Source organism: Acinonyx jubatus, chromosome B4, assembly GCF_027475565.1.
Source record: "Acinonyx jubatus isolate Ajub_Pintada_27869175 chromosome B4, VMU_Ajub_asm_v1.0, whole genome shotgun sequence".
Taxonomy (NCBI): domain Eukaryota; kingdom Metazoa; phylum Chordata; class Mammalia; order Carnivora; family Felidae; genus Acinonyx; species Acinonyx jubatus.
In genome coordinates, this window is record NC_069387.1 from 10,848,135 (window position 1) to 10,873,514 (window position 25,380).

The window sequence follows — 25,380 nt, forward strand, 5'->3', positions numbered from 1 at the left end:
AGAGAGAATCAGAAGCAGGTTCTAGGCCCTGAGCTGTCAGCACAGAGCCTGACGTGGGGCTCGAACTCTGAACAGTGCGATCATGACCTGTGCTGAAGTCGGATGATTAACCAATTGAGCCACCCAGGCGCCCTGAATATTACACAATCTTAACACTCCCACAAATCTCAAATTTACTATTACTTTATAATTTCGATGAGATTTACCTTCTCAGTGGTAACCTTTGAGAGATCCTTGTACAAAAGTTTCCGGACATATTCCTGGAGAGGAGGACGTTTCTTTTTCACTGTTTTTTCAGCTGGAGGTGGGTTGCAGTAGTAATATGCGTTCTCCACCATTGTAACATATCTTGCATCAAGGTGCATTGCTTGCTTCTTTCTCATCATTTGTTCCTATAATAAAAAAGTCTAAGTTAGTCAAAATACTTTCATTCTAATACTTATTCCCAACAAAACTTCTCTGTCTCGCTGTCAGAAATAAACATTAGGGGTGCCTGGGTGGCTCCTTTGGTTAAGCGTCGGACTTCAATTCAGGTAATGATCTCCCAGTTCATGAGTTTGAGCCCCATGTTGGGCTCTGTGCTGAAAGCTCAGAGCCTGGAGCCTGCTTCAGATTCTGTCTCCCTCTCTCTGCTCCTCCCCGACTCACTCACTCACTCTCTCTCTCTCTCCCTCTCTCTCTCTCTCAAAAAAAAAAAAAAAAAAAAAAACCATTTAATAAATACATATTTTTTAAAAATTTTTTAAAGAAATAAATTCTTGTGTTTCTTCATTTTAAATAGCATTGGCAGAGAATGTTTAGGCTCACAACTAGATTTTTTAAAAAATAACATCTAAAAAAAATGACACAATCCAGACTTTTGTAACAGCAACACTGAAATAATGACAGTACATGCCTGGCGATTCCTAAACCTGAGCTCCCTTTAACACTAACACCAACACTCCCTCCACCACACTTGGAAAGGTCCCAAGACTGCAAGGGAATGCATGGGTATTATCAGTAAGCATAACAATTTAACTGATCAAGAAACTTGATGGCCATTTCAGTATTCTAATTAGCTTAAGAAATAACTTCTACCCCAAGTTAATTTTTAAAGTTGTTTTTAATTTCAAATTTCAATTTTATATGTTTAAGCTTATAATTTATATGCTCATGGCACTTAACAATGGCTTCTTTGAATATCCAAGAACATCCATAACAATGACTCTAATATAATAGTATTAAGAGTACTTGGCTCATTTGAATCATTTATCAAAAGTTATTTGGGGTTGAACTTAATCCTCCTTTACAACAGTGTGAACTCACTGGCGCCCAAGTGGGAAAAATTCCTGCAACTCTCCTGGACTGGCTGCGCAGCACATAAACATGGGAAGTTCTAGTTTATGCTGCAGAGCAAGATTGATCATAGATACTGGTCAATATAATATTTCTAACCCCTGAAGTAAATCAAGAACCTCAAGCTCTTGCCAGGATCCTCAAGCCCTTACCAAAAGTACACTGGTCCTCAGGTGTGATTCTGGAGATCTGAAAAGAAATCTTCCACATGTTTCCAGTAGAGTACATGCCATTTCAATATGGTGATGGGAAAAGTCTGATAGAAGCATCTGTAATAATAATGATGATGAGAGAACACAAAGACAATACTTCAGTCCTATTAGAGAAAGAAAATACAGATCTACTGTATGTAACAATTTTAAAAATATCAGTGTGAAAAACAAAAGCTAGTCTACTTTAGCTTAACAAGAGTCATTGCTAAGTATCTTTTGTGTTCAGCCACAAAAATTTAATCGAAAATCTTCAATACATTTAATGCCTTTCCTTCCAGATAAATACATGAAAAACTAATATTAAAGCCCTTTCTATGATGATTATCAGATGCTATGTATTTAAATATCTGCACCATACACAGCGAACATTTTCTAAATGGCTTTTTTGTTTTGGTTTATATGATATTTACTTGTAAAATTCTGACTACAACAGGCTCATTGTATGACATTTACAAACATAACACATTACCATAGCATTTAAGTATTTATCCTACCAATCTTTTTCTATGCATATTTTCTAAACCAAAACAGATTCAAATATACCACATCATTTAATAACTTGGTGTTTTTTAGATAATATAACTATTTTGGCTGTGTCCTTATTTACCCTTGCATGGCATGATTTAAAAGGGATATATTTCTGTATAATATGAATCACAATAAAACTCCAATGATTCTTATTTATTGAATATTAAAACTGTTTACAATTTCTTATTTAAACAATTGTGTACTTAACAATACTTGTTAATATTTACCAATACTTAACATCCTTGTAGATAAATCTGTGCAATAATAACCTTAAAACTTATAGAAATGGAATTTCTGTGTCAAAAAAAATGTATATCCTTCTTATGTATTTGTAATAATTATTATGAAGAAATATACTAACGTTTAAATTGTTCCATGGTATGACTCCCTTCAACTACAGCACTGAGAAATCTTTAACAATCCCTCTTAAAATGTTATCCAGAGTTTCTCTAAATGTACTTTGTAGTCCCCTGAGATGCTCCAAGTAGGTTTAGGAAACTTAACCCCTTGAATATTTACAATGACTATTAGTATTTTAAACACTCTTAAGAAATCAAGCAGTTAAGTAATTGGGCAAATTTGTTTAACTCAGGGTTTTCCAAATGTACTTGAATCCATGAGACCCACTTTGTGTAAACTACCTAATAATTTCCCTAGGAAATCAATTTGATACAAAATTTGTTGTTGTTAATAATAATCAATTCCAAATGTAGAATTATTCCATCTATACTGTATCAGCTTTACCACATATAATTACTTATTAACTAATTTCTTGCTTAATTCCATTGTGGACAGAAAACATAATCTGAATAATTTCAGTCTTTTCTAATTTGCTGGGATTCTTTTTTTTGTTTTTAATTTCATTTGAGAAACAAAGAGCAAGCGAGCAGAGGAGAGGGAAACATATAATCTGAAGCAGGCTCCGAGTTGTCAGCACAGAGCCCAACGCGGGGCTCAAACTCACGAAATGTAGGGTCCTGACCTGAGCCAAAGTCGGATGCTTAACCGACTGAGCCACCCAGGCACCCCTAATGTGCTGAGATTTTAATGGTTAATTGTGGTAAATGATCCATGTATATCATAAGAGATTGTAAATTCTGATGCTGTTGGGTAGAGTGTCAGTTAGATCCAGGTTGTTGTGTTATTCAAATCTGTGTATATGTACTGATTTGGTCTGCTGCTTCTTTCAGCTAGTGAAAGGTGTTTCCAATCCTTTACGTTTGTCAATTTGTTTATGTCTCCTTTCCTTGATTTTTGCTTTATATATTTTGAAGCTACCTTACTGGATTCATAATGATTCAGTAAGGTAATACCTTCCTATTAAAACTACCTCTTCATCATTCTGAACTATCCTTCTTTATTTCTAACAACTGCTTTGTGCCTTAATTGCCTGATAATAATGAAACCAGGTGACTTTTAATTAATGCTTCCCTGGTATATTTCTCCCATCTTTTTACTTTAGCCTTTATGGTCTTCGTATTTAAGGGTATGTTTCTTATAGGCAGCCTACAGTGTTGTTTTAATCAAGTCTTATATTCTTCAGGCTTTTACTTCATGTATTTTGTCCTTTTACATTTCATGTAATTACTGTGATAGCTGCATTTCTAGCATATTATTATTTGTTTTCTATTCTGTTCATCTGTTTAATATTCCCTTTCACTCCTATCTTCCTTCAGATTAAACAAATATTCCTTACTTAATTCATTTTTTCCAGCATTTATAACCAAAACTTAAAATCTGTCTATTAAAAACAACTCAAAGGGCACCTGGGTGGCTCAGTTGGTTAAGCGTCCAACTTCAGCTCAGGTCACGATCTTGCAGTTCATGGGTTCGAGCCCCGTGTTGGGCTCTGTGCAGACAGGTACCTCAGAGCCTGGAGCCTGTCACTGGATTCTGTGTCTGTCTCTCTCTCTGTCCCTCCCGTGCTTTCGCTTTCTCTCTCTCTCTCTCTCTCTCTCTCTCTCAAAAATAAATAAAAAGCAAAAAAAAAAAACATTAAAAATTTTTTTAAAACAACACAAATAATGCAGCACTAACCTTTAAACAATGTAGTGTATCATTTTTTGTGAACATCTTAAATTTAGTTAATTCTCCAATAAAACGAACAGTTTTGTTCTTCGTTTCAATATTGATCTGGTCCTTTTTTCGTACCTACAAATTAAGAGAAAGGAGACATTAACTTAGAGAATTAACATTTTGAAATCTCTTGTGATAAGAAATGTTATTTTATTAAGTCTGCATTCATTCCAAATATTTTAAATAAATTTGGGTAAATTTCTTGCTACACAACTTACTTTCATTTAAGGCAATATAAACTCTGCAGAACACAAGTGCTGGGATATGATTTGCAAACAGTTCCACGGTCAAGTAATTTGGGGAAACAATACACTTCATCAGGCTTAAATAGGTTCTCAAATAAAGAGGACTGTTTAGCTTAATTCAATTTATCTCAAATTTATTTGGCAATATAAACCCCCTTTTGAAATACTAGCAAGTACTAGTTAACATCCCATTAAATTAATAAGGAACACATTTTAGGAAATGCTAACTTAAAAATAATAAGTACCAAGAGTTCACTTAAGCAAAAATATTATTAAAGCTTCATGTATTACACATGTGAACTACAGTTTGCATTTTTTATTATAATTTCATTACAGCAAAATTTCCAATATAATCACTATTCTTTTCTATCATCAAAACTGTAGATCAAAATTCAAATCCTTTGCAAATATAAGGCCTCTAACTTAGGCACACATTTCAAGAAGTATTCAGTACAACAAAATCCTCTTACAACAGTACAGTGCAAACAGACATAGCAAGATAAATGTAAATGGATTACATTTTCATCAGAAAACAACTTACAGTCTAGAAACCTATGCAAGCAACAGTGACAATAACATGGTGGAGCCTTGTGCTAGTTTAGTGTAGTTTTTCAAAATACTCTCCTGTCTTATGCAATTGTTCAATATGGTGGTGACTAGACAAGTTTTTTCAGTGTTTTCTACTTTTCCAGATTACTATCCTATCCTATCTTATTTGTACCACATGGCTGTTATAATTCTGACTTAATAATTAAAATAACAAAATGACATAAAACTCTCAAATGACTTGATGAAAGATCAGCACTAAAATCCCAGTCTACTAACTAGTACTGGAGAATCCCACTACCTTAGTATGTACTGCATTTTATTTTTTTTAAATATTTTTTAATGTTTATTTATTTTTGAGACAGAGAGAGACAGAGCATGAATGGGGGAGGGGCAGAAAGAGAGGGAGACACAGAATCGGAAGCAGGCTCCAGGCTCTGAGCCGTCAGCCCAGAGCCTGACGCGGGGCTTGAACTCACGAACCGTGAGATCGTGACCTGAGCTGAAGTCGGACGCTCAACCGACTGAGCCACCCAGGCGCCCCTGTACTGCATTTTAAAATAAGGCCTAACCTCACCGGACAATTCATGATAATCATTTTATAAATACTAAACTTATACATACTCAGAGAGCTAACCACTTAAGTTTATCATCTTCAATTTTAAGGACCTACTGTCTATAGTAAGCAGTGGTAGGTGTTTAGATTTTTTAGTTCTTCAAAGATAATTTGTAAACAAAACTATGTTTGTTTACTCATTTAAAAACTCAGAGCAAACTAGAAGCTCACTACAAGTATTTATTAAAGCATCAATAAAACTGCACTGATTAAAAATAAAATCATAAAAGTCAACTTCTAGAACTTTAACCTTTACTGTTTCAGCAATTCAGAAAAGAGCACAGCTTTCATAAAGATCCTTTCACAAATAAATGTTAAGTGCTACATATGAAAAGCTCTTCATAGTGATTAAGCTTATTATCCAGGATACATTAAGAGTATAGACCCTGCACCAGACTTGCTGGGTTTAAATCCCAGCTCTATCATTTACTAGCTGTTACTTAAACTTTGTGCCTCAATCTCCTCATCTTTAAAATGGAACTAATAAAAGTAATACCTCATAAAAGCTGTCTTAAGTGAACTGATGTAAAGCACACACAACAGTGCCTGAGACCAGGGAGAGTCAATATTAGCTATTATTAGTTTTATCCATCTTTGTATGTTTGTATCACTAATATGTGGACACTAAATAAATGCTCACTGAGTGAATAAATAAAAGAAAACGCTTAATGTTTATATATGTATTGTAGTGATACAAAAGAGCAAATGATCTGTAGTTAGAACATCTGAGCCATTGTGGTCATTTTGTGCCGTTTTGGGGGGTATATAATCTTAAAGGTAACTCACATAAATTCCCTGAATCTGTCAGCTCACTTGGTTAAATAAAGATAAAAATAAGGAGGGTGATGATGATGGAAATAGTGGTGGTAGTAACTTGACAACTACACTTCAATTCATTTCTAAGTAATTAGTGTACAGAACAACAGATTATACAATCTTTAAAATGATGCGTAAGAGGTGTTTGAAGTGACTGCAAAAAGCTTCTCAGTGAGAAATAAAGAATGGAAAATTGTATATACACTATAAATTCATCATAACAACTACAGAGGAAAAAAGGTAAAGAAAATACACTATAAGATTAATAAGTCTGTTTTAAAGTGATGAAATTGGGGCGCCTGGGTGGCTCAGTCAGCTAAGCGTCCAACTTCAGCTCAGGTCACCATCTCGCAGTTTGTGGGTTCGAGCCCTGCGTCGGGCTCTGTGCTGACAGCTCAGAGCCTGGAGCCTGTTTCAGATTCTGTGTCTTCCTCTCTCTCTGACCCACCCCGTTCATGCTCTATCTCTCTCTGTCTCAAAAATAAATAAACGTTAAAAAAAATTTTTTTTAATAAAATAAAATAAAATAAAGTAAAATAAAATAAAGTGATGAAATTATGGGGCTTCCCCCTTTATGTTTTCTAAATAATCCACATTGAGCATGTGCTTCTTTTACAGTTGAAGAAACATGGAAACAAAAAATGTACAAGGAAGCATTTCAAAAATGATATGCTAAAGCTGAATCTTTATAGAGGTAGTAGGGCTGAGAAATATATGAAAATCTCTTTGGGTGATTCTGGACATACAAGTTCTTAACAACTGTTCTGGAGTATCATACAATTTTAAGTATTACTGACCATTATAACTTTGAAAACATGTAACACAGTGTGTCATCCACAATTATTCTAAATATTATTGAAGTTAAGGAGATACAATCTAACTAACGTGACAAAATTATCTAATTTTTAAATTAAGTATGAGAAATCAGTTCTCACTCCCTCATTTTCAGAGGAAAAACATAAAAGCTTTTCAAAAGGCTGTAACTTATAAAAAAGCCTAACTTATTCTGACTCCTTATTCATTATTTTCTAGTCTCATTTGTTGACTCCTTTGATCAAAAGGCACAGCAAAACACTTCTGCAAAAGTAAATGAATAAACAACATAAAATTATATATATATATTTGGTTCAATGTCTCTTATACAATTTTAGTTATATAAGCAATCTTTAGCAAAAATCCTTACATTTATTAATGACTGCTGAAATTGAGATCAACTGAATAACTAAATTCATAAACATTAACAAAAACTTTTCAGATATGTCAACATATAAAAAGTAAGGATTTCAAAGGCCTATCCAAGGAAGATCATCTGCCCCAAACTGATTCTTTTATAACTTTACCCAAACAGATATTACACTTTTTCCTCTATAATTTGCTCATTTTGTTTTACATAAACTTTATTCATTTTACCATTTTAATTTTTTGGAAAATCTACTATATACTAAACACTAAGTAGACACTGAGTCAACAAACAAGCAAATTTGCCTTCAAAAATTTTATTTATTTTATGGTATAGACCACTGATATCCAGGGTAGGGTGGGCAAGACTCGATCTATTAGAGTGTGGTTTGAAAAAATCTTGGAACGTGTATTTGTTTTTGATATATCATACCTTTCAATTTGCTTTTATTTTATAAATTTACATTAAATATTTGATGCAACTGTAAACACATATAATTTATATACAAATATGCCAAATTGGGGTATGTGGTCAACTTATTTTACCACTAAAGAGGCTTGATTTAAAAAGCTGAAAGACCACTGATTTTTAAAATGTCAATCAGTTAGACTGATATGCTCATATCTAAACAATAGTTGTATCTCCATTATTAAAGAAGTAGGCTCTGTTGAAATTTGGAAAGCATGGAAAACTAGAAAGGAAAAAATATTTTCTATTGCCCCTATCCAAAGACAACCACAGCTGACATACTGATATGTAATCCTTTTCTGTTCTTAACTTTCCAAGCATTTTAACATCACAACCGTAAATTTATTATGCTATGATTTTATAACTTGTTGCCTTTTTTCTTTTCTTTTCTTTTCTTTTTTTGCCCAAAAGCACCTTCTCTTTGTTATGAAAATTTTTTGCTAAATATTACTACCAATGGCTCTATATCATTTCAGCATTTTGATTATATGACCATTTTCTTAATTCACTCTTGGGCTTTTAGATTATTTTCCCTTTTTTTCCTACTAATTCATGGTGTGAATAAAACTTTTCTGGGTGTATCGGATTATTTACTTAGGACAGACTCTCAAAACTGTCCAATGTATAAACGCCTCTAAGGATCTTGAAACATATTACCAAATTCCTCCTCCAAATCCTGACCTCAAATATACCTGGTTTCTCATTTCTGTTACCTTTACTAATCTGTTGGTCAAATTAGCAGATCTGTTGTTTTAAAACTAGAATTTGACTACTGTATGAGATTTCATATAGTTTTGTTAACCAGGTTTATTTCTCAGGTGAGGTGTTTTTGTTTTTTTAACGTTTATTTGAAAGGGAGAGAACGTGAGCGGAGGAGGGGCAGACAGAGAGGGAGAGAGAGAATCCTAAGCAGGGTCCCTGCTGTCAGCACAGAGCCCGACTTAGGGCTCACACCCACAAACTGTGAGATCATGACCTGAGCCAAAACCAAGAGTCCTATGCTTAACAGACCCTGCCACTTGGGCACCCCTTAGGTGAGGTTCTTAAGAAGCGGACACATTGATCAGATTATGACAACGTGCTGGAAACTGGACAGGAAACAGAGACAGGGAAACCTGGGTAAAATGCTCTTCTCGTCATTCAGCCTAAGAAGAGGAGATGCTAGATTTGAGGAGGTGTTTTAGAAGATGGTGCCAACAGAATTTGGTGAATGCTGGCTCCTGAATGTCCGAGGGACAAAAGCAGAAGTATTTCTCTTAGTGATGAGATAAAAAGAATACTGCAAATTTACAGACAAAAGAGAGGTTGATATGAGGAAGTGAAGGGTAAAGACTTTTTTTTAAATTTTTTTAATGTTTATTTATATTTGAAAGAGAGAGAGAGAGTGGGGGAGGGGTAGTGAGAGAGGGAGACACAGAATCGGAAGCAGGCTCCAGGCTCTGAGCTGTCAGCACAGAGCCCGACGCAGGGCTTGAACTCATGAACTGCGAGGTCATGACCTGAGCTGAAGTCGGACGCTCAACCGACTGAGCCATCCAGGAGCCCCAAGGGTAAAGATGTTTTTAAGAAGTACTGAGTTCTTTTGTTTTTTTTTAATGGACGTATTTAGCTATAAGTGCATGAAAACTTACTAAGCACCAAGAGAGGTTCTGGCAAGAAATATGTATTTGAGGGTGCTGAGAAATCGATGTCAACTGAATCCTGGGTAAAATGGGTTCTCGTCAAAAAAGAGGTTGAAGGAAGTAAAGTGTGGGAATGCAAACAAATAAACTCAGTTGGAAAAAAGAAAAAAATATTTTTACTATCGATAAATGATATTGAGAATAGCACTCGTAAGAGCCAGGAGAGAGTGGTAGGAGAGAAAGGATAATTATTGTTATAATAATATCTATGTCTGGGCATTGTGTGATGAACTTTATATCCATTTAGTTTAATCCATAACAACAATCCCATTTAAAAAGATACCAGTATAAAAAGATACCAGTATATACTACCTAAGTAACTTGACCAAAGTTAACAATGCTAGCAAGTGGTGGAGACAGAATGACACAAAAAAAGAACAGTCCAGCAGTTCAGAATCTGCAAGGACTTCAACTGACATGACGTGATTAGGATGATGCTGGTGGTCTCTGCGAGGTTTGCTATGATGGTAAGACAAAGGGTAAATGCCTTTGAAGAAGCAGAAGAGGCAAGTATACTCTAAAAAAACTCAAGAAGAAAGTGAAAGAGGATAGGGGGTGAGGCTGGAAAACATTTTCTTGTTGCTATTTTTATTTTCATTTAAGGATGGGAAAGTTGAGCATATATATAGACTGATGTGTATATATATATATATATATAGAGAGAGAGAGAGAGAGAGAGAGAGAGAGAGAGAGAGAGAGAGGGAGAGAGAGGGAGGGAGAGAGTGTGAGAAAGAGACTGATAACAAGTCATTGGCAAAGTCTGCAGATTTGGGGGTGGGGAAAGACAGATCCTGGAGGAGGCTGACCTCAAGTACCTTTTCTTTTCTTCTCTCCTCTGAGAGCAGTGTTCCCACAGCATTCTCCTAGAATTCTGGTAAGTCTTTGAGTTGTAATGGAGCATTATATCAGGAACAAAACTGTCAAATTCCTCAACTCCCACCCCAATTATCAAAGGTGGGAGGGGAAGTATACATGAATAGAATATACTTCATTTTAGGTTTCTCACCAAAAGCACTAATTATGCTTGGTCCAGCAACCTTTGTGTTGTTTAATTTGGATACGGTTGAGGGGTATATGCATGTAACTCATGTAATAGAGTCATAGTGCCTGCCAGTAAAACAGTTCCTTGTTTTGCATGATGGGATTAAATAAATCAACAAGAATATCACAATTTCTGACACATCAGTCCCTCAAATGGCAGCATTTACCAAAGTGTGTTCTCTGAGTGACTACGTATTTGACCCCTTCCAGGAGGTTCACAGTGCACATTACCCTACTAAAGCTTTGGGAATTCTTATAATAAAACAAAACGCAACCATTTAACTTTCTTGATGTCAGTGTTTCCAAACTTCCTTTAAAACAGAGAATCCTGGGGCGCCTGGGTGGCACAGTCGGTTAAGCGTCCGACGTCAGCCAGGTCACGATCTCGCGGTCCGGGAGTTCGAGCCCCGCGTCAGGCTCTGGGCTGATGGCTCAGAGCCTGGAGCCTGTTTCCGATTCTGTGTCTCCCTCTCTCTCTGCCCCTCCCCCGTTCATGCTCTGTCTCTCTCTGTCCCAAAAATAAATAAACGTTGAAAAAAAAAATTTTTTTTAAAACAGAGAATCCTGTTCTTGCTTAATACTATCCATAAAAATTCAAAACACACTTCAGCAAAAACTACCCCAAAAAAAGGTTAACCACAAATCTCATATAAATTGGCTTCTATGGCAAGAAGCCTATAGAGGCCAACCCACACCTCACTGAGATTCTCTCCTTCCTCCGAACTCAAGGCTCTCACTCTTGAACAATTCATTTGGCAATTAAGCATGCCATTCTTTATAATATTACATATATTTAGAGTTTAAATGTTTATTTCACTGTTATTTTTGTATTTATGTCTTATCTTCCCAACTATGTTGTGAGATTCCTCATCTCAGGAATTATTTCTGTTCTCTGAGCGCTCAGCAATACCAATTTCTGTATAATGAGTGCATAAAGTGCATCGTGAACATAGCAAACATTTACTTGCATTCCAAGCAACCTGCTATAAAGCTAAATTCTGTCAACACAATTTTTCCATTGGCTAACATAACCACTTGAATTTCATGTCTTTTCGGTCTACTGATAGGAACTTTTAGACACTTGTAAGGCGTCATTTTACTCCTTTCAATGCTGTAGCTGTAGCACCTGCACAAGGTGAGCGGGTAATACAGATTTGGAGAATCACTAACAGGCAGTTAAGACTCCTAGGACTAGAAAGGGAGAGAAGCTGTCTGGAAACAGGTCCTGACTACTATTCAAGGTAAAGGCTGTTTAGGGAAGAGTCAGTAAAAAGTGGGCCAGAACAGCATTCACTGATCAGAGCAATTATGCAATGTCGGGTACCCCAGATATCTGGACTCCCAACACCTAAACAGGTGTCCTCCAGGCACTGTGCCCTGACTCACAGGGTCAATCCTGTGTTTCTTGTGGGAACACCAATGAGACCTGCTGACTCTCTTGACCTTAGAGGATGGCTTTTCCTTTACAAAACCAACAAGTGTAATACCTGTAGGAAACAAGGTAGCAGCAACAGCTCATCTCCAAACTGGAACATCACTTATCAATTTCAAGCTTTGTTGAGAAAATTTACATTTTACAAACTTGGAACTCCATACATTCTGAACTGTTATACCACTATCAAATTTCAAAAATATGCTTACCAATACGATAATCTTATTCTTAAACTAAAGAACCCTCACTTAACTTATAAGTATATATGTGTGGGTATATATATATATATATAACAAAATAAATGCTTAAATACATACATGAAATCTGAAATCCCCCCTCAGCATGGAACAAAGATCCTCTGCTACATCAGACATGCAGGGATGCAATGTAGCAACCAATCTTGCATAAAATGGTAGCAAATCCAACCTGCAAAAGTTATATGTGATATATGTAAGAGCAAAGACATACCAGAAGTAATTCATTTCAAAATTTAAATTTTCTCAGATATATTTACACATTACATGATGATAAAAACTAGTAATCACACAGACTTGCCTATTATTGCCATCATGATGAAGCATATGGAAATTCAATTTGCTTTGTGAAAGCTTACTAATAACCTGGTATTTTCTATTCCATGCATTTATTGCACATCTGCAATTTCACTAAGTATACAATTTTGGTAAAATATGAAATACCAAGCAGAGAGAACACCAAGTTTTGACATGGCCTAAATTTTTAATCATGTAATTACTGAGTAAACAAACCTAAAGGTAACTCAAATAGTGCAAAACAGAATCCTTTGAAAACTATCTCCTTCATTTATCCATGGATAAGTTACTTGGAAACTTTAATGTCTAAAGTGAAACAGTAACTGATAACTAAGAAGGTATCTAAGAAGGCAAAAGATTACCACAAAACCACACACTAACTTCTGTACCTTCCTCATGACAGAACCTACTCAGATTCTCCCACAGTGTCTATCTCCTCTTACTCTAGACAATAAATGACAAATATGTGGTTATTCACACTGCCACCCCCTTTCATTATTAGAGCACTTTCTCATAAACTTCAATGCAGCTCCAGAATCCTGCTTAACACAGCACTCGAAGCGGCCACTACTAATCAGAGTGAACATACAAGCTAAAATTTATTTTCACTTCCTTCCACAGACATTATTTTATAAAACTCGAGGGGCGCCTGGGTGGCGCAGTCGGTTAAGCGTCCGACTTCAGCCAGGTCACGATCTCGCGGTCCGTGGGTTCGAGCCCCGCGTCGCGCTCTGGGCTGATGGCTCAGAGCCTGGAGCCTGTTTCCGATTCTGTGTCTCCCTCTCTCTCTGCCCCTCCCCCGTTCATGCTCTGTCTCTCTCTGTCCCAAAAATAAATAAAAAACGTTGAAAAAAAAATTTAAAACTCGATTACCCAATGATGCAACACTGGACAGATCATACGCTATAGGTGAGAAGCAGTGAGGAACTCACAAAAGCAGCTATACTGACAATACAAAGTAATGCGGAGCTGACAGTAAGGAAGGAAGTTTAAAAACTATAAATTCAGGGCGCCTGGGTGGCTCACTTGGTTTAGCGTCAGACTTCGGTTCAGGTCATGATTTCATGGTTTGTGGGTTCAAGGCCCGAGTCGGGTTCTGTGCCGACAGCTCAGAGTCTGGAGCCTTCAGATTCTGTGTCTCCCCCTCTCTCTGCCCCTTCCCCACTCTCCCTCTCTCTCTCTCTCTCTCTCAAAACTAAACATAAAAAAATAAAAATAAAAACTATACAAATTCAACCCAAGAGCTCAAAAGACTACAACAGCCCAAAGCCATTGAGGACAGAAACAAACAATCCTACAGGCCTTAGTTATCCCTAAATACATCACTACAGAATATGAGAAAATGATTTGATCATGACAGAAAAGTCTGCACACCATGCAACGCTTAGGATTAGATCTGGAAAACTCCCAACATGGACAGATTAAGCCTCAGCTGGAAGAGGAGATATAGCAAAGAAAGGGAGAATGGAGGTAAATTCGAAAGGGGAGAAAAGTGCTCAAATTCAAACCTAAGAGCCTGAAAAACTTTGCATTCTTCCTTAACCATTATAATTTCTTTTACAAATAATCACTTACTTAGTTCTTACTAACATGCCAGGCTCTATCCTAGGCATCTCATATACATTATTTAACTTGTTGATACTAGTAAACATTTTACGAGGTGGATATTCTGATCACCATTTCAGAAATAAGGTAACAGATGTTGAGAAAAATCAAGAAAATAGTGGCTTTGTACTAGTGTGTCAATAAATTTTGTTAAAGGCATCGTATTCTTCTTTACTGAAAGAATAAAAAGTTCAATCCATTCGGGGCGCCTGGGTGGTTCAGTGGGTTAAGCGGGGAGAAGGGCAGAGAGAGAGGGAGACCCAGAATCCGAAGCAGGCTTCAGGCTCTGAGCTGTCAGCACAGAGCCTGACGCAGGGCTCGAACCCACAAACTGTGAGATCATGACCTGAGCCAAAGTCAGATGCTCAACCGACTGAGCCACCCAGGCACCCCCAGTAGAAAATATTCTTCACCCTAGTGAGGAAGTATCATCTGATACTTTTATAAAAATAATACTAACTTCAAATTTTACATTTTATCAAAGCTAAACTATCAAATATTATTTATGCAATTAAAAGGATAACCATATAGTTTCTTATTTTTCCTATGTTATATCTATGTTTCCTATATAAAGTATCTTTCTAGCGGTGCTTCGGCAGCTCAGTCAGTTAAGCATCTGACTACGGCTCAGGTCATGATCTCATGGTTCATGAATTCGAGCCCTGAGTCGGGCTCTCTGCTGTCAGCTCAGAGCCTGCCTCAGATCCTCTGGCCCCTTCTCTCTGCCCCTCCCTGGCTTGCACGCTGTCTCAAAAATAAATAAAAACACTAAAAATTAAAGGTATCTTTTTATTCCTAAAACCAATTCCCTTTGTTCTTACTGGATTTTTAAAAATATACTATTAAATATGATTTGCTAGTGTTTTGCTTAGAATTTTTATATTGACATTCAAAAGTGAGATTGAATAGGCAGTCAGATTCTGTCAATTTATACTCTGAAATGGCAAGTTTGCTTTTCTATAACCAAGACAGCAGAGAAATTACTTGTTCCATAAAAGATCGAAAGAACTCAATAAAGCTATCTAGCCTTGGATTATTTAAGATGAAATTAACTGATAATGCCACTGTCTATTTTATGCTGAAATAGTTTGGAAATTTTAAAAAATTCTGTTTCGCTGAGATTTTCAAGTGTTTTAAAAAATATTTTTAGCTTATCATCTGGCTCCTTTCTTAAACTTTTAAAATGTTCTTCTTGGGGCACCTGGATGGCTCAGTCAGTTAAGTGTGTTAACTTTGGCAGAGGTCATGATCTCATGGTTTGTGAGTTTGAGCCCCATGTCAGGTTCTGTGCTGACAGCTCAGAGCCTGGAGCCTACTTTGGATTCTGTCTCCCTCTCTCTCTGCTCCTCTCTCGTGAGACCGCATGTGAACACTCTCTCTCAAAAATAACTAAACATTTAAAATTTTTTCGAAAAATAAAAAATAAATGTTCTTTTTCCTTATTATTTTCTAAATGCTTCTCCATTTGGAAATTGAGAACCAGCTCTTGAGTTTTTAAAATTAATTTTTAATTTTAATCTTGTCTTTCTCAATGTATTTTTCAACACAATCTGAAATTATACTCACTTAGCATCAAAAGTGTTAACCAACCTATGTCATTTCCTTTTTCTTCTTTTCCTGGACAAGTCGCTTATACTTTGTTTCATTTTCTTCTTCTAGGAAATCAGCCCAATCTATACCAAACCTTTTTCCTAGTCCCAAAAGAAAGGCAGATATAGGTATCCTTTTTAGAGGAAAGCAGTCTGTGCTACCTATTGAGGGCCACATTAGTGAACTAATAACACAGCTAAGTGCTTTCAGCTTCCACTGCGATTTAAAAAATAGTTTAAGGGGCGCCTGGGTGGCTCAATCGGTTAAGCGTCCGACTTCGGTTCAGGTCACGATCTCACGGTCCGTGAGTTCGAGCCCCGCGTCGGGCTCTGTGCTGACAGCCCAGAGCCTGGAGCCCATTTCAGATTCTGTGTCTCCCTCTCTCTCTGCCCCTCCCTTGTTCATGCTCTGTCTCTCTCTGTCTCAAAAATAAATAAACATTAAAAAAAAAAATTTTTTTTTAATAGTTTAAGAATTCCCTGGAAGATCTGAACTCTTGTATGTCTCTCCAGGTAGTTAGTAACCCTGGTTTTTGTTCTGTGGGGACTGGCCACGTGAAAGTAAAGTTAGATATTCCATTTTCTCAGGAACCCACTACTCCGAAAAAGCCCACCAAATCTTTCTCAAACTAACAAGTTTCTAAAACTCTTTTTCCATTATACCTTTAACAATTAAAGGGATAGGTGATAGTAAATATCACCTTGCCCTATTTAAATCTTCAAACTCTGACCATTCATTACTTCACAAAATAAAATCCTTTATGTTGTAAATAAGGTAATAAATTATATATTTCCTGAATGTTAGTTCTGCTTAAGTGTGTTTTTCTGTTGTTTCTACTCCTCTATGCATGCAGGCCTGCAAGGGAATGGAGTGCCAAATGCTATATCAATCATTAAAGGTATTACACACAAAATAAAACATTTTAATCAACCTAAAGAGCAAATTTCTGTGTTAAAATTTAAGCTAGCTATATATGTTATTTTAGACTTTTCTGAAAGTCAATTAGAGAATAAATTCTTCCTTTGAAAACTGAATGTTCATCTTCTAAGAGAATGATGACTATTTTTTACCAACAGTTAATGAGTGAACCATTTTAAAAACAATTTTTTTTCTTAAACAATAAAACCTTGCTTAGATTTTCAAGGTCATTTAAGTACCTCACTAGCAGTTAATGATCAAGTTAGTAAACATCCAGTCATTAACTACAAGTAACAAGAATGCAGAAACACACACACTTTTCTTACTCAAGGGTAAGAAATTCTTAAAGGTTTTTTTCTTGTAATCAATCAGCTTTCTAAAAGAAATGTCCAGGTTTTTTCCCCTCCTTAAAATCTAAAGAATTTAACTGGTGGAAGCTATTAATTTTACCTTGTTCAAAAATGCCTAGGAAAAGAACCAACGTGAAAGAACACTCCTACCATTCGATTAAAGAATACAAAGGATTTTCTCCATTGAAACAATGAATCAGATGATGATTCAAAAAGGATGAAACATAATAAAAGACTGGAGTCATTTACTCTAAAATCAACAACCAAATGTTCTAAGAGATTTTTTCAGCAATGTTGACGCTCCCAGGGCAATAGTGCCATCAAGTGGTAGAACACACTAATATGCTTCAAAACACTAAGGAAAAGCTGTTCAAGAATCAAGAGAAGCATTTCATTCTCTCAACACTTTGCTTATATTAATCTCATCATTCATCTTTAAAAACTTGGCAATCTATCTGGCTACAAAGTCATTAAAACCAATACCAGATTTGTCTATACCAGAACAGGAACTAAGACATTCCTACGTGCTTTCCCTGATTCTGACTTTACATTCCAAAAGTTAGTTTAGGTGAGGGGCCTTCTGAGGTGCTAGGTTTGATCTCTAGCTAGGTGGTGGATACATGTATATACTTAAGATATGAACACTTTATGTGCAACTTCAATTATATGTGTTATATTACAAATTAACTATAAAATAATATGAAATACCTAAGAGAATTTCTAATAGGTTTCATTTCTGTGGAGTCCTTCAACAGAGATAAAATCCCAGGCTGTAAGATTTTTTTTTAGCCAACTATTTATTTACTGAAGGAAGAATACACTAAAAGTTAAAACGTTGTTTTAGATCAAACCTTTAAGAACTGTACAGACGAAAAACAAAATTGAACAGATGGGACATCAAATTTTAAAATGTCTGTACTGCAAATGATACCAAGAAAGTGAAAAGACAACTCAAGGAACAGGAGAAAATATCTGCAAATTATATTTGATAAGGCACACGAATAAAGAACATGAAAAGAACTCTTAAAACTCAGTAATTAAAAATAACAACTGAAAAGAGGACAAAAGATTTAACAGAAATTTCTCCAAAAGACATACAAAAAGCCAAAAAGCACATGAAAAGATGCTTAAAATCAGCAGCCATTAGGAAAATGCAAATCGAAATCACAGTGAGATACCACTTCTCACCCACTATGATGGCTATAAGCAGAAAAGGAACAATAACAAGTGTTGGTAAGGATGTGGAGAAATTGGAACCATCAAACACTGCCGATGAGAATGTAAAATAGTGTAGCCATTCCGAAAAAGTTTGGCAATTATTGAAAATGTTAGAGTTATTATAGGACACAGCAATTTCACTCCTAGATATATACCCAAGAAAAATGAAGACATATCCACAGAAGTAATCGCATCAGCGTCATTCCAAGTAGCTAAAACAAACAATCCAAATGTCCGTCAACTGATAAATGGGCAAACAAAATATGGTGCATCTACACAATGGACCATTATTCAGCTGTAAAAAGGAGGAAATTCAAATACATGCTACAACATGGATGAATCTTGAAAACATTATACTGAGTGAAAGAAGCTAGATACAAAAGGCATATATTGCATGATTTCATTTACATGAAATACTCAGAACAGGCAAATCCAAAGCGACTACAAGTAGGCTAGTGGTTTCTTTGTCAGGGGAAAGGGTGGGCAGAGAAATTATAGGATTGACTACTAATGGATAGGAGATCCATCCATACTAATGGGTGGAGACAAAACGTTTAAAATATGATCATAGTGATGGCTACATACATTTAGAATGATGAATTGTATACTTCAAATAAGTGAATTGTACAGTATGTGAATTATTATCTCAAAAACCTTTCCTTTTTTTTTAAGGAAAAGAACTATAAAGAACCTTAAGATTTATCTAGTCACGTGCTTCCTAAACCTAACTATACAGACTAGGTTAAGACGGTCAAATTCCCTAGCATAGGGACCCCTTGCCTTTCAAAAGTTCATGTTTGCTTTTCCTTAAGACCTACATTTGCACCTCTTTTGCTAACTGGAAGAAATCTAAAGAGTTCGCACTTTTATGAAAAAAGTTGAAAAGCAAATATAGCATTCAGTGCTGGTTTTGCAGCAAACACTTACAGAGGCAGCATGGACCGGGGGCAGCAAGAGTGGCCCAGCCAAGCTCCATCCCCAGGAACCCTGCATCAGATCGCCACAGCTCTGAACCATGTGAACTGTGACTCACCCAGACGGATTCTGGATTCTGTTACCACGATGTGTCCCAGGGTATCACAAAAGCCTAAGACAGGATTTTCTTTGGGTCTGGGTACATTAAAAAACTTTTCCATATGAATTTATGGTACTTACTGCTTTACTTTACACCATTTTGGCTTAAAAAAGGTTTTACAGGAACGCTCTACTTTCGGATAGTGGGGGCAACCTCAGTTGCCCCTCAGTTGATCCCTGAACAACACGAGTCTGCACCGTGCAGGTCCACTTATATGTGGATTTTTCTCCCCAATAAATACAGTATAGTACTGTAAATGTTATTTTCTCTTCCTTATGATATTCGTAATGACAATTTTTCTCCAGCTTATTATGAAAATACAGCATGTAATAAACACACAAAATACGTGTTAATATTATATATATCATACATATATGTTCGTATAAACACACAAAATACGTGTTAATCACCTATTTATGTTATCAGTAAGTCTTCTGGTCAATAGCAAGCTGTTAGTTAAGTTCTGGGGAGAATCAAGTTATATGTGAATTTCTTACTATGCAGAGGGCTAGTGCCCCTAACCTAACTCCTACATTGTTCAAAGGTCTACTGTCTATATAAAACCTTTGGGCCCTCACAGTCGCAGGCACTCAAATAACTATTAAACAATTCATTCTGATTTTGGTAGCACATTATTTGGTTAGCTCAGGCAGGATGAGCTGGAGAAAGGAAGGAATCCCGGCCACAGAAAAGAATCCTGGCCATAAAGACACTCAAAACGATTCATGTCCTTTGGGGAAGGTGGGGGAGAGAAAACGACACACCAACAGAAAGGTGCACCTTACCAAAGGGGCCCGGGGTCCCACAGAGTCTCGTTGGGCACAGGCAGAAAATGAGGCTAGGTAAGAGCAAGAGCTAAAAGAAGATGTTAAGAATTTCCTTTCCCCTCTCCTGCAAAGTGTCCCAGCTTTCCCTAAGTCCAGAGACTCAAAGAATAACTGGCTACCCCTAATACCCTAATAACTGGCTCCCTAAGAGAATATTCTAGCCTGCTCATTCTAGACCCAACATTCTTTGTTCCCTCTTCTTACTGATTCCCTTAAAGGTGATCAGTCATCTCTTTCATTCAAGGTTGAATGAATAAAATCAATAAAAGACGGAGAAGGGTTTGTAAACCTATGAGGCCAAGGAGATAGGGAATGAGAAATAGAATGAGAAGAGACTCACTGGCACTTGACTACTATCTTTTTACTCTGGCCTCCCTAGGGACCAAGGTATAATCCTCAGGACAAGCCAAATATTGCAGGTAAGGTAGAAACGTGCCTGGGTATTAAGACGAAACAACCAAAAACCTTTCAAAATTAAAGGCTTTTCTGATTAATAAAAATATACAACCAGGAAACATTAACCTCGTCCCAGACTCTAACGCACCATTTCATAGATGTGTAAACAGAGGCCTTGACTTTCCAAATCACTCAGGAACGTTAAAAAAACAAAATTTTAACTAAACACTGAAACTGTTAGAGACCAGAGTACTATTTACACTAGAAAAGCAGGTAGATGAGACATCTGCTCTTACACAAATTGGAGATTTTTCTGTAACTCAGCTCATCTGAAATGTATATAAAATACAGAAATGCCAGTAAAGAGTAATAGTCATTGCTACTTGTACATTCCATTGTTGAACAGACTACCCCCACCAGCCAAACCATAATTAATATCTCTTATTGTTTTCAGGAAGAGAATTTACTAGAGATAAAAAAATCTAATGATCTGAAACAAATCCCTGTATTTGTGAAGCAAAGACAACAGTGCTAGCCCAAGGCTCCATGTGCTTCCCCACATCTTCCAAATGTCCTTGTGATCCCTCTCAGGCTTCAGGCTGAGTGTAAACGAGGCTTCACTTTTTGTCCACGGTACCCAGAGAATGAGCTGAGTCCACACACTGTCTTCCCGTGCCATGGCAGTCTTGGAAGCTATGGCAATGATTTAAGGTGAAGTTTGTAAACTTCATATTTTAGAGTAAACGCAAATGTTGCAGAATGTTTGATGGAGTCTACCAAATCAGTCCAGATTCAATGCAAGGTAAATTACAGCAGAAGTCACAAGTGAAAAGTGAACAGAGAACTAATCCAAACAGGGCAAATTTTTGAAATCGATTTATTTAAACCACAATTTATTTAAAAAACAGAGAGGGGTGCATGGCTGGCTCAGTCTAGTCACATGCTAGAGCATGTGACTCTTGGTCTCAGGGTCATGAGTTTGAGCATCATGCTAGACCCAGAGATTACTTTTTTTTTTTTTAATGTCTCTGAGAGAGACAGAGAGACAGAGCATGAGCAGGTGAGATGCAGAGACAGACAGAGACAGAATCTGAAGTAGGATCCAGGCTCTGAGCTGTCAGCACAGAGCCCAACATGGGGCTCAAACCCACCAACTGTGAGATCATGACCTGAGCCAGACGCCCAACCGACTAAGCCACCCAGGCACTCCAGCTTAGAGATTACTTCTAAAAAAATAATAAAAACTTTTAAAAATAGAGAAAGAACAGTTCCTTTAAAAATACCAAAATTTACCAGAAAAATACTGCCAAAAAAAAAGTCTGGCCAAACATTTTGGCATAAATTTAAAAATACTATATGAGTCCTAAAAGAAATGAGGAAGAGAGCGCAGGGGAGAACAGACTGTGTAGAACGCTGAATAAGAGACAGAAGATAAGAAAAGAAGACACTGAAAAGAATGATTGGTGAGGATATGACAGCTACAAATACGCAAAGGAGATTCAACATATGCATGCCTGGAGTACTTAAAAAAGAAAACCACAACAAGAAAACACAACAAGCATTCAAACACATTTAAAGATGAAAATCAGGAAAACTTCCCTCAAGTATTTAATACAAAAACTGAAAGGGCGTGGAGAGTGACCCAGAATGATCAACAACACAGCATATCCATCCTAGTAAAGCCACTGGATTTACTAGAAAAAAAATTAGTTGAGCAGCCATATGAATCACCAAATAAATTACAGAAAGAAAAAAGCAGGCTGGCCTCCAATTTCTCCATAGTAGTAGCAAATGCCAGATGACTCCAGGGTAACACCTATAAAGTATTCAGGGAAAAGGCATGAGCCATAGATCCTATAACCAGCGAAGCTGTCCTTCGAGTAATGAATCTCCAGAAACATCACTCTGTACAAGAACTCAAGGGATATTTTTGCCCAAGAACTCTCCTTCAGAAAATCATTAGAAGATAAACTTCAGCAAACCAAAAGATAACTAGGAAACCAGAGAAACAAGACTGGCAGGGAGCATGGAATATTTTAAGCTGCAGAACTAAGATAAAACAAATGAGGGGGTCAGAGTGACAAATGAGGATGTAAATGTCATATTCCCTATCAGGATGTGTTATCAACAGAGAGACAAAACAAGGGGAGGGAGAATGGAAAAAAGGATGGGAAGTCTGGTAAGCTTCCTGCTTGTCCATTCATAGTGCTGTGAGCGAATTAATATTCAAGCTGATAAACCCTACGATACAAGCATAGCACACTTAACAGTAAAAAAGGAAAATGTTAAGGAAGATAACAGTAGGGACCAACACCAGATGGGTGAGGAGAGAGAGTGAGAAGAAAGGACGAGAACACAGTTAATTTTATCATCACTTGTGGTAGGAACAACAAAGACTGTCTAAATAAATGACCAAGAAGCAAACCCATAATTATGAAGCTAACTACTAAAATAAAAATACAAACCTTCCTCAAATCAGAAAAATGTACGGAAAATAAAATATAGATTACACAATGAAAGACTTTAAAAATTAAACCAAAAAGACAAATAATGTAACAGAACATGGACCAATCATATCTGTCTTATCAAAAATGTAAAAACCCTAGGGGGCCCTGTGTGGCTCAGTCGGTTAAGCGTCTGACTCTTGATTTCAGCTCAGGTCATGATCTCATGGCTCATGGGATCAAGCCCCACAATGGGTTCTGCACTGACAGAACCCACTCTCTCTCAAAATAAATAATCGTTAAAAAATAAAATAAAATTAGGGACACATGGGTGGCTCAGTCGGTTAAATGTCAGACTTCAGCTCAGGTCATGATCTCACGGTGTGAGTTTGAGTGCCACATCGGGCTCTGTGCTGACAGCTCAGAGCCTGGAACCTGCTTGGGATTCTGTGTCTCCCTCTCTCTCTGCAGCTCCCCTGCTTGCATTCTGTCTCTCTCTCAAAAATAAACATTAAAAAATTTTTTTAATAAAATTATAAAAAATAAAGTAAAAATCCTAACTCAATTATAAGAAACATATTTTCAGAACAGATCTCAAAGTAAAATTCAATTCAAGAATATACAAGAGAGGGGCACCTGGATGGCTCACTAGGTTGAAGGTCCAACTGTTGATTTTAGCTCAGGTCATTATCCCAGGGTCGTGGAATTGAGTCCTGTATCGGGCTCCATGTTCAGATTAAGTGCTTAAGATTCTCTCTCTGCCCCTCTTTTCAGCCTGCACTCTCTCTCTGTGCCCCTCTCCCCAGCTTTCTCTCTCTCTTGCTCCTTCTCTCTCTCTCACACACACAAATAAATAAATAAATAACATACAAGAAAAACTCAACTAAAATAAAGCTATTCTGAAAGATTGAATATAAAAGGGCAAAAACATACTATAAAAACACAAATAAAAAGAAATTAGAAACTGTAATATAAATACCAGATAAGGTAGTAGCAGGCAAAAAAAAAAAAAAAAAAACAATAAATAAAACGAAGAATGACACTTTATAAAAGGTGAAATTCACAATGAGGTGTGAGTTTTATCTTCACACCAAGTAACACAACAATAACATTTGAAAAACTGAAATCACAGTAGTTATTAGAAAAACAACACACACCAATAGTAGTCTTTAATTTACCTCCTTAGCCCAGGACCCCCGGGCAAGTAGACAAAAAAGGTCAAGAAAACAGAACTCAATAAAAGTTATTTAATACTATAAACTTCCCTGATCAGTACATTGAACTCTGCACCGTAAAAACAAAGAATGTAACCTTTAGGGGCACCTGGGTGGCTAAGTCAGTTAAGCGTCTGACTTGGTTTTGGCTCAGGTCATGATCTTGCGGTTTCTGAGTTCGAGCCCCAGGTCAGTCTTCAAGCTGACACTGCAGAGCCTGCTTGGGATTCTCTCCCTCTCTCGCTGCCCCTCTCTCACTCATTCTGTCTCGCTCTCAAAATAAATAAATAAAAACTTGAAGAAAAAGAAAAAGCATGTAACATTAAAAAAAAAAAAAATCTCGAGGAATGTTCACAAATATTGATTCTATAATAGGCCAGAAAGAAAATTTCAAAAAATTCCAAAAAGAATAAAATGTATTTTCTATTCATAGTGCAGTAAGAGTATGAGTTATTAACCAAGTTACAAAATAAAACAAAACCAAAACATCCCACAACCTGGAAGTTTTTCAAGACTTTCTCAAACATCTCCTTAAGAAACAAAAAGGAAATATAAACTAAAATTGGAGAATTTCTAGAAAACATACAAACAGAAATCACAAGTCAGAACTAAGACCATTCTCAGTAAATGCCAAATAAGTGTTGGCATACAGCAAATGCCAAAAAAGTAACAGAATGAAGAAACCAAGAGAGAAGAAATCAGTAAAGATACAAGTAAGGAGTAAAACAATAGTAAAATGATATAATACATTATCATTTGGAAGCTGGTCTTCTTGAGGCGTTTTACTGGTAAGGAAACTAAAATGGATTAACCAGTAGCTAACATGATCAAGAGGAGAAAAAAGTCAGAGGAAGTAGAAATACAGCATTGTTTGTAATGGCAAAGACTGGAATGTCCAAAATGATTAAATATAGAACATTCATAAATAGAAACACTGCAGCTTTAAAAGGACAAGGGAAATCTTTATATACTGATCTGAAAAGATCTCCAAGATATACTGTTAAGTGAAAACAGT

General features: G+C 36.5%; 1 protein-coding gene across 1 annotated transcript in view; it reads right to left on the reverse strand.

Moving 5' to 3' along the window:
* The window catches only part of UPF2 (UPF2 regulator of nonsense mediated mRNA decay), a 110,707-nt gene that overhangs the window by 38,120 nt on the left and 47,207 nt on the right, over positions 1 to 25,380 (reverse strand). Inside the window, exons 9-12 of the mRNA XM_027073409.2 lie at positions 12,495 to 12,603; positions 4,113 to 4,226; positions 1,488 to 1,604; positions 207 to 392 (exon numbers count right to left, since the gene is read on the reverse strand). Of these exons, the coding sequence (XP_026929210.1) occupies positions 207 to 392; positions 1,488 to 1,604; positions 4,113 to 4,226; positions 12,495 to 12,603 (526 nt within the window). The remainder of the gene's footprint in view (positions 1 to 206; positions 393 to 1,487; positions 1,605 to 4,112; positions 4,227 to 12,494; positions 12,604 to 25,380) is intronic.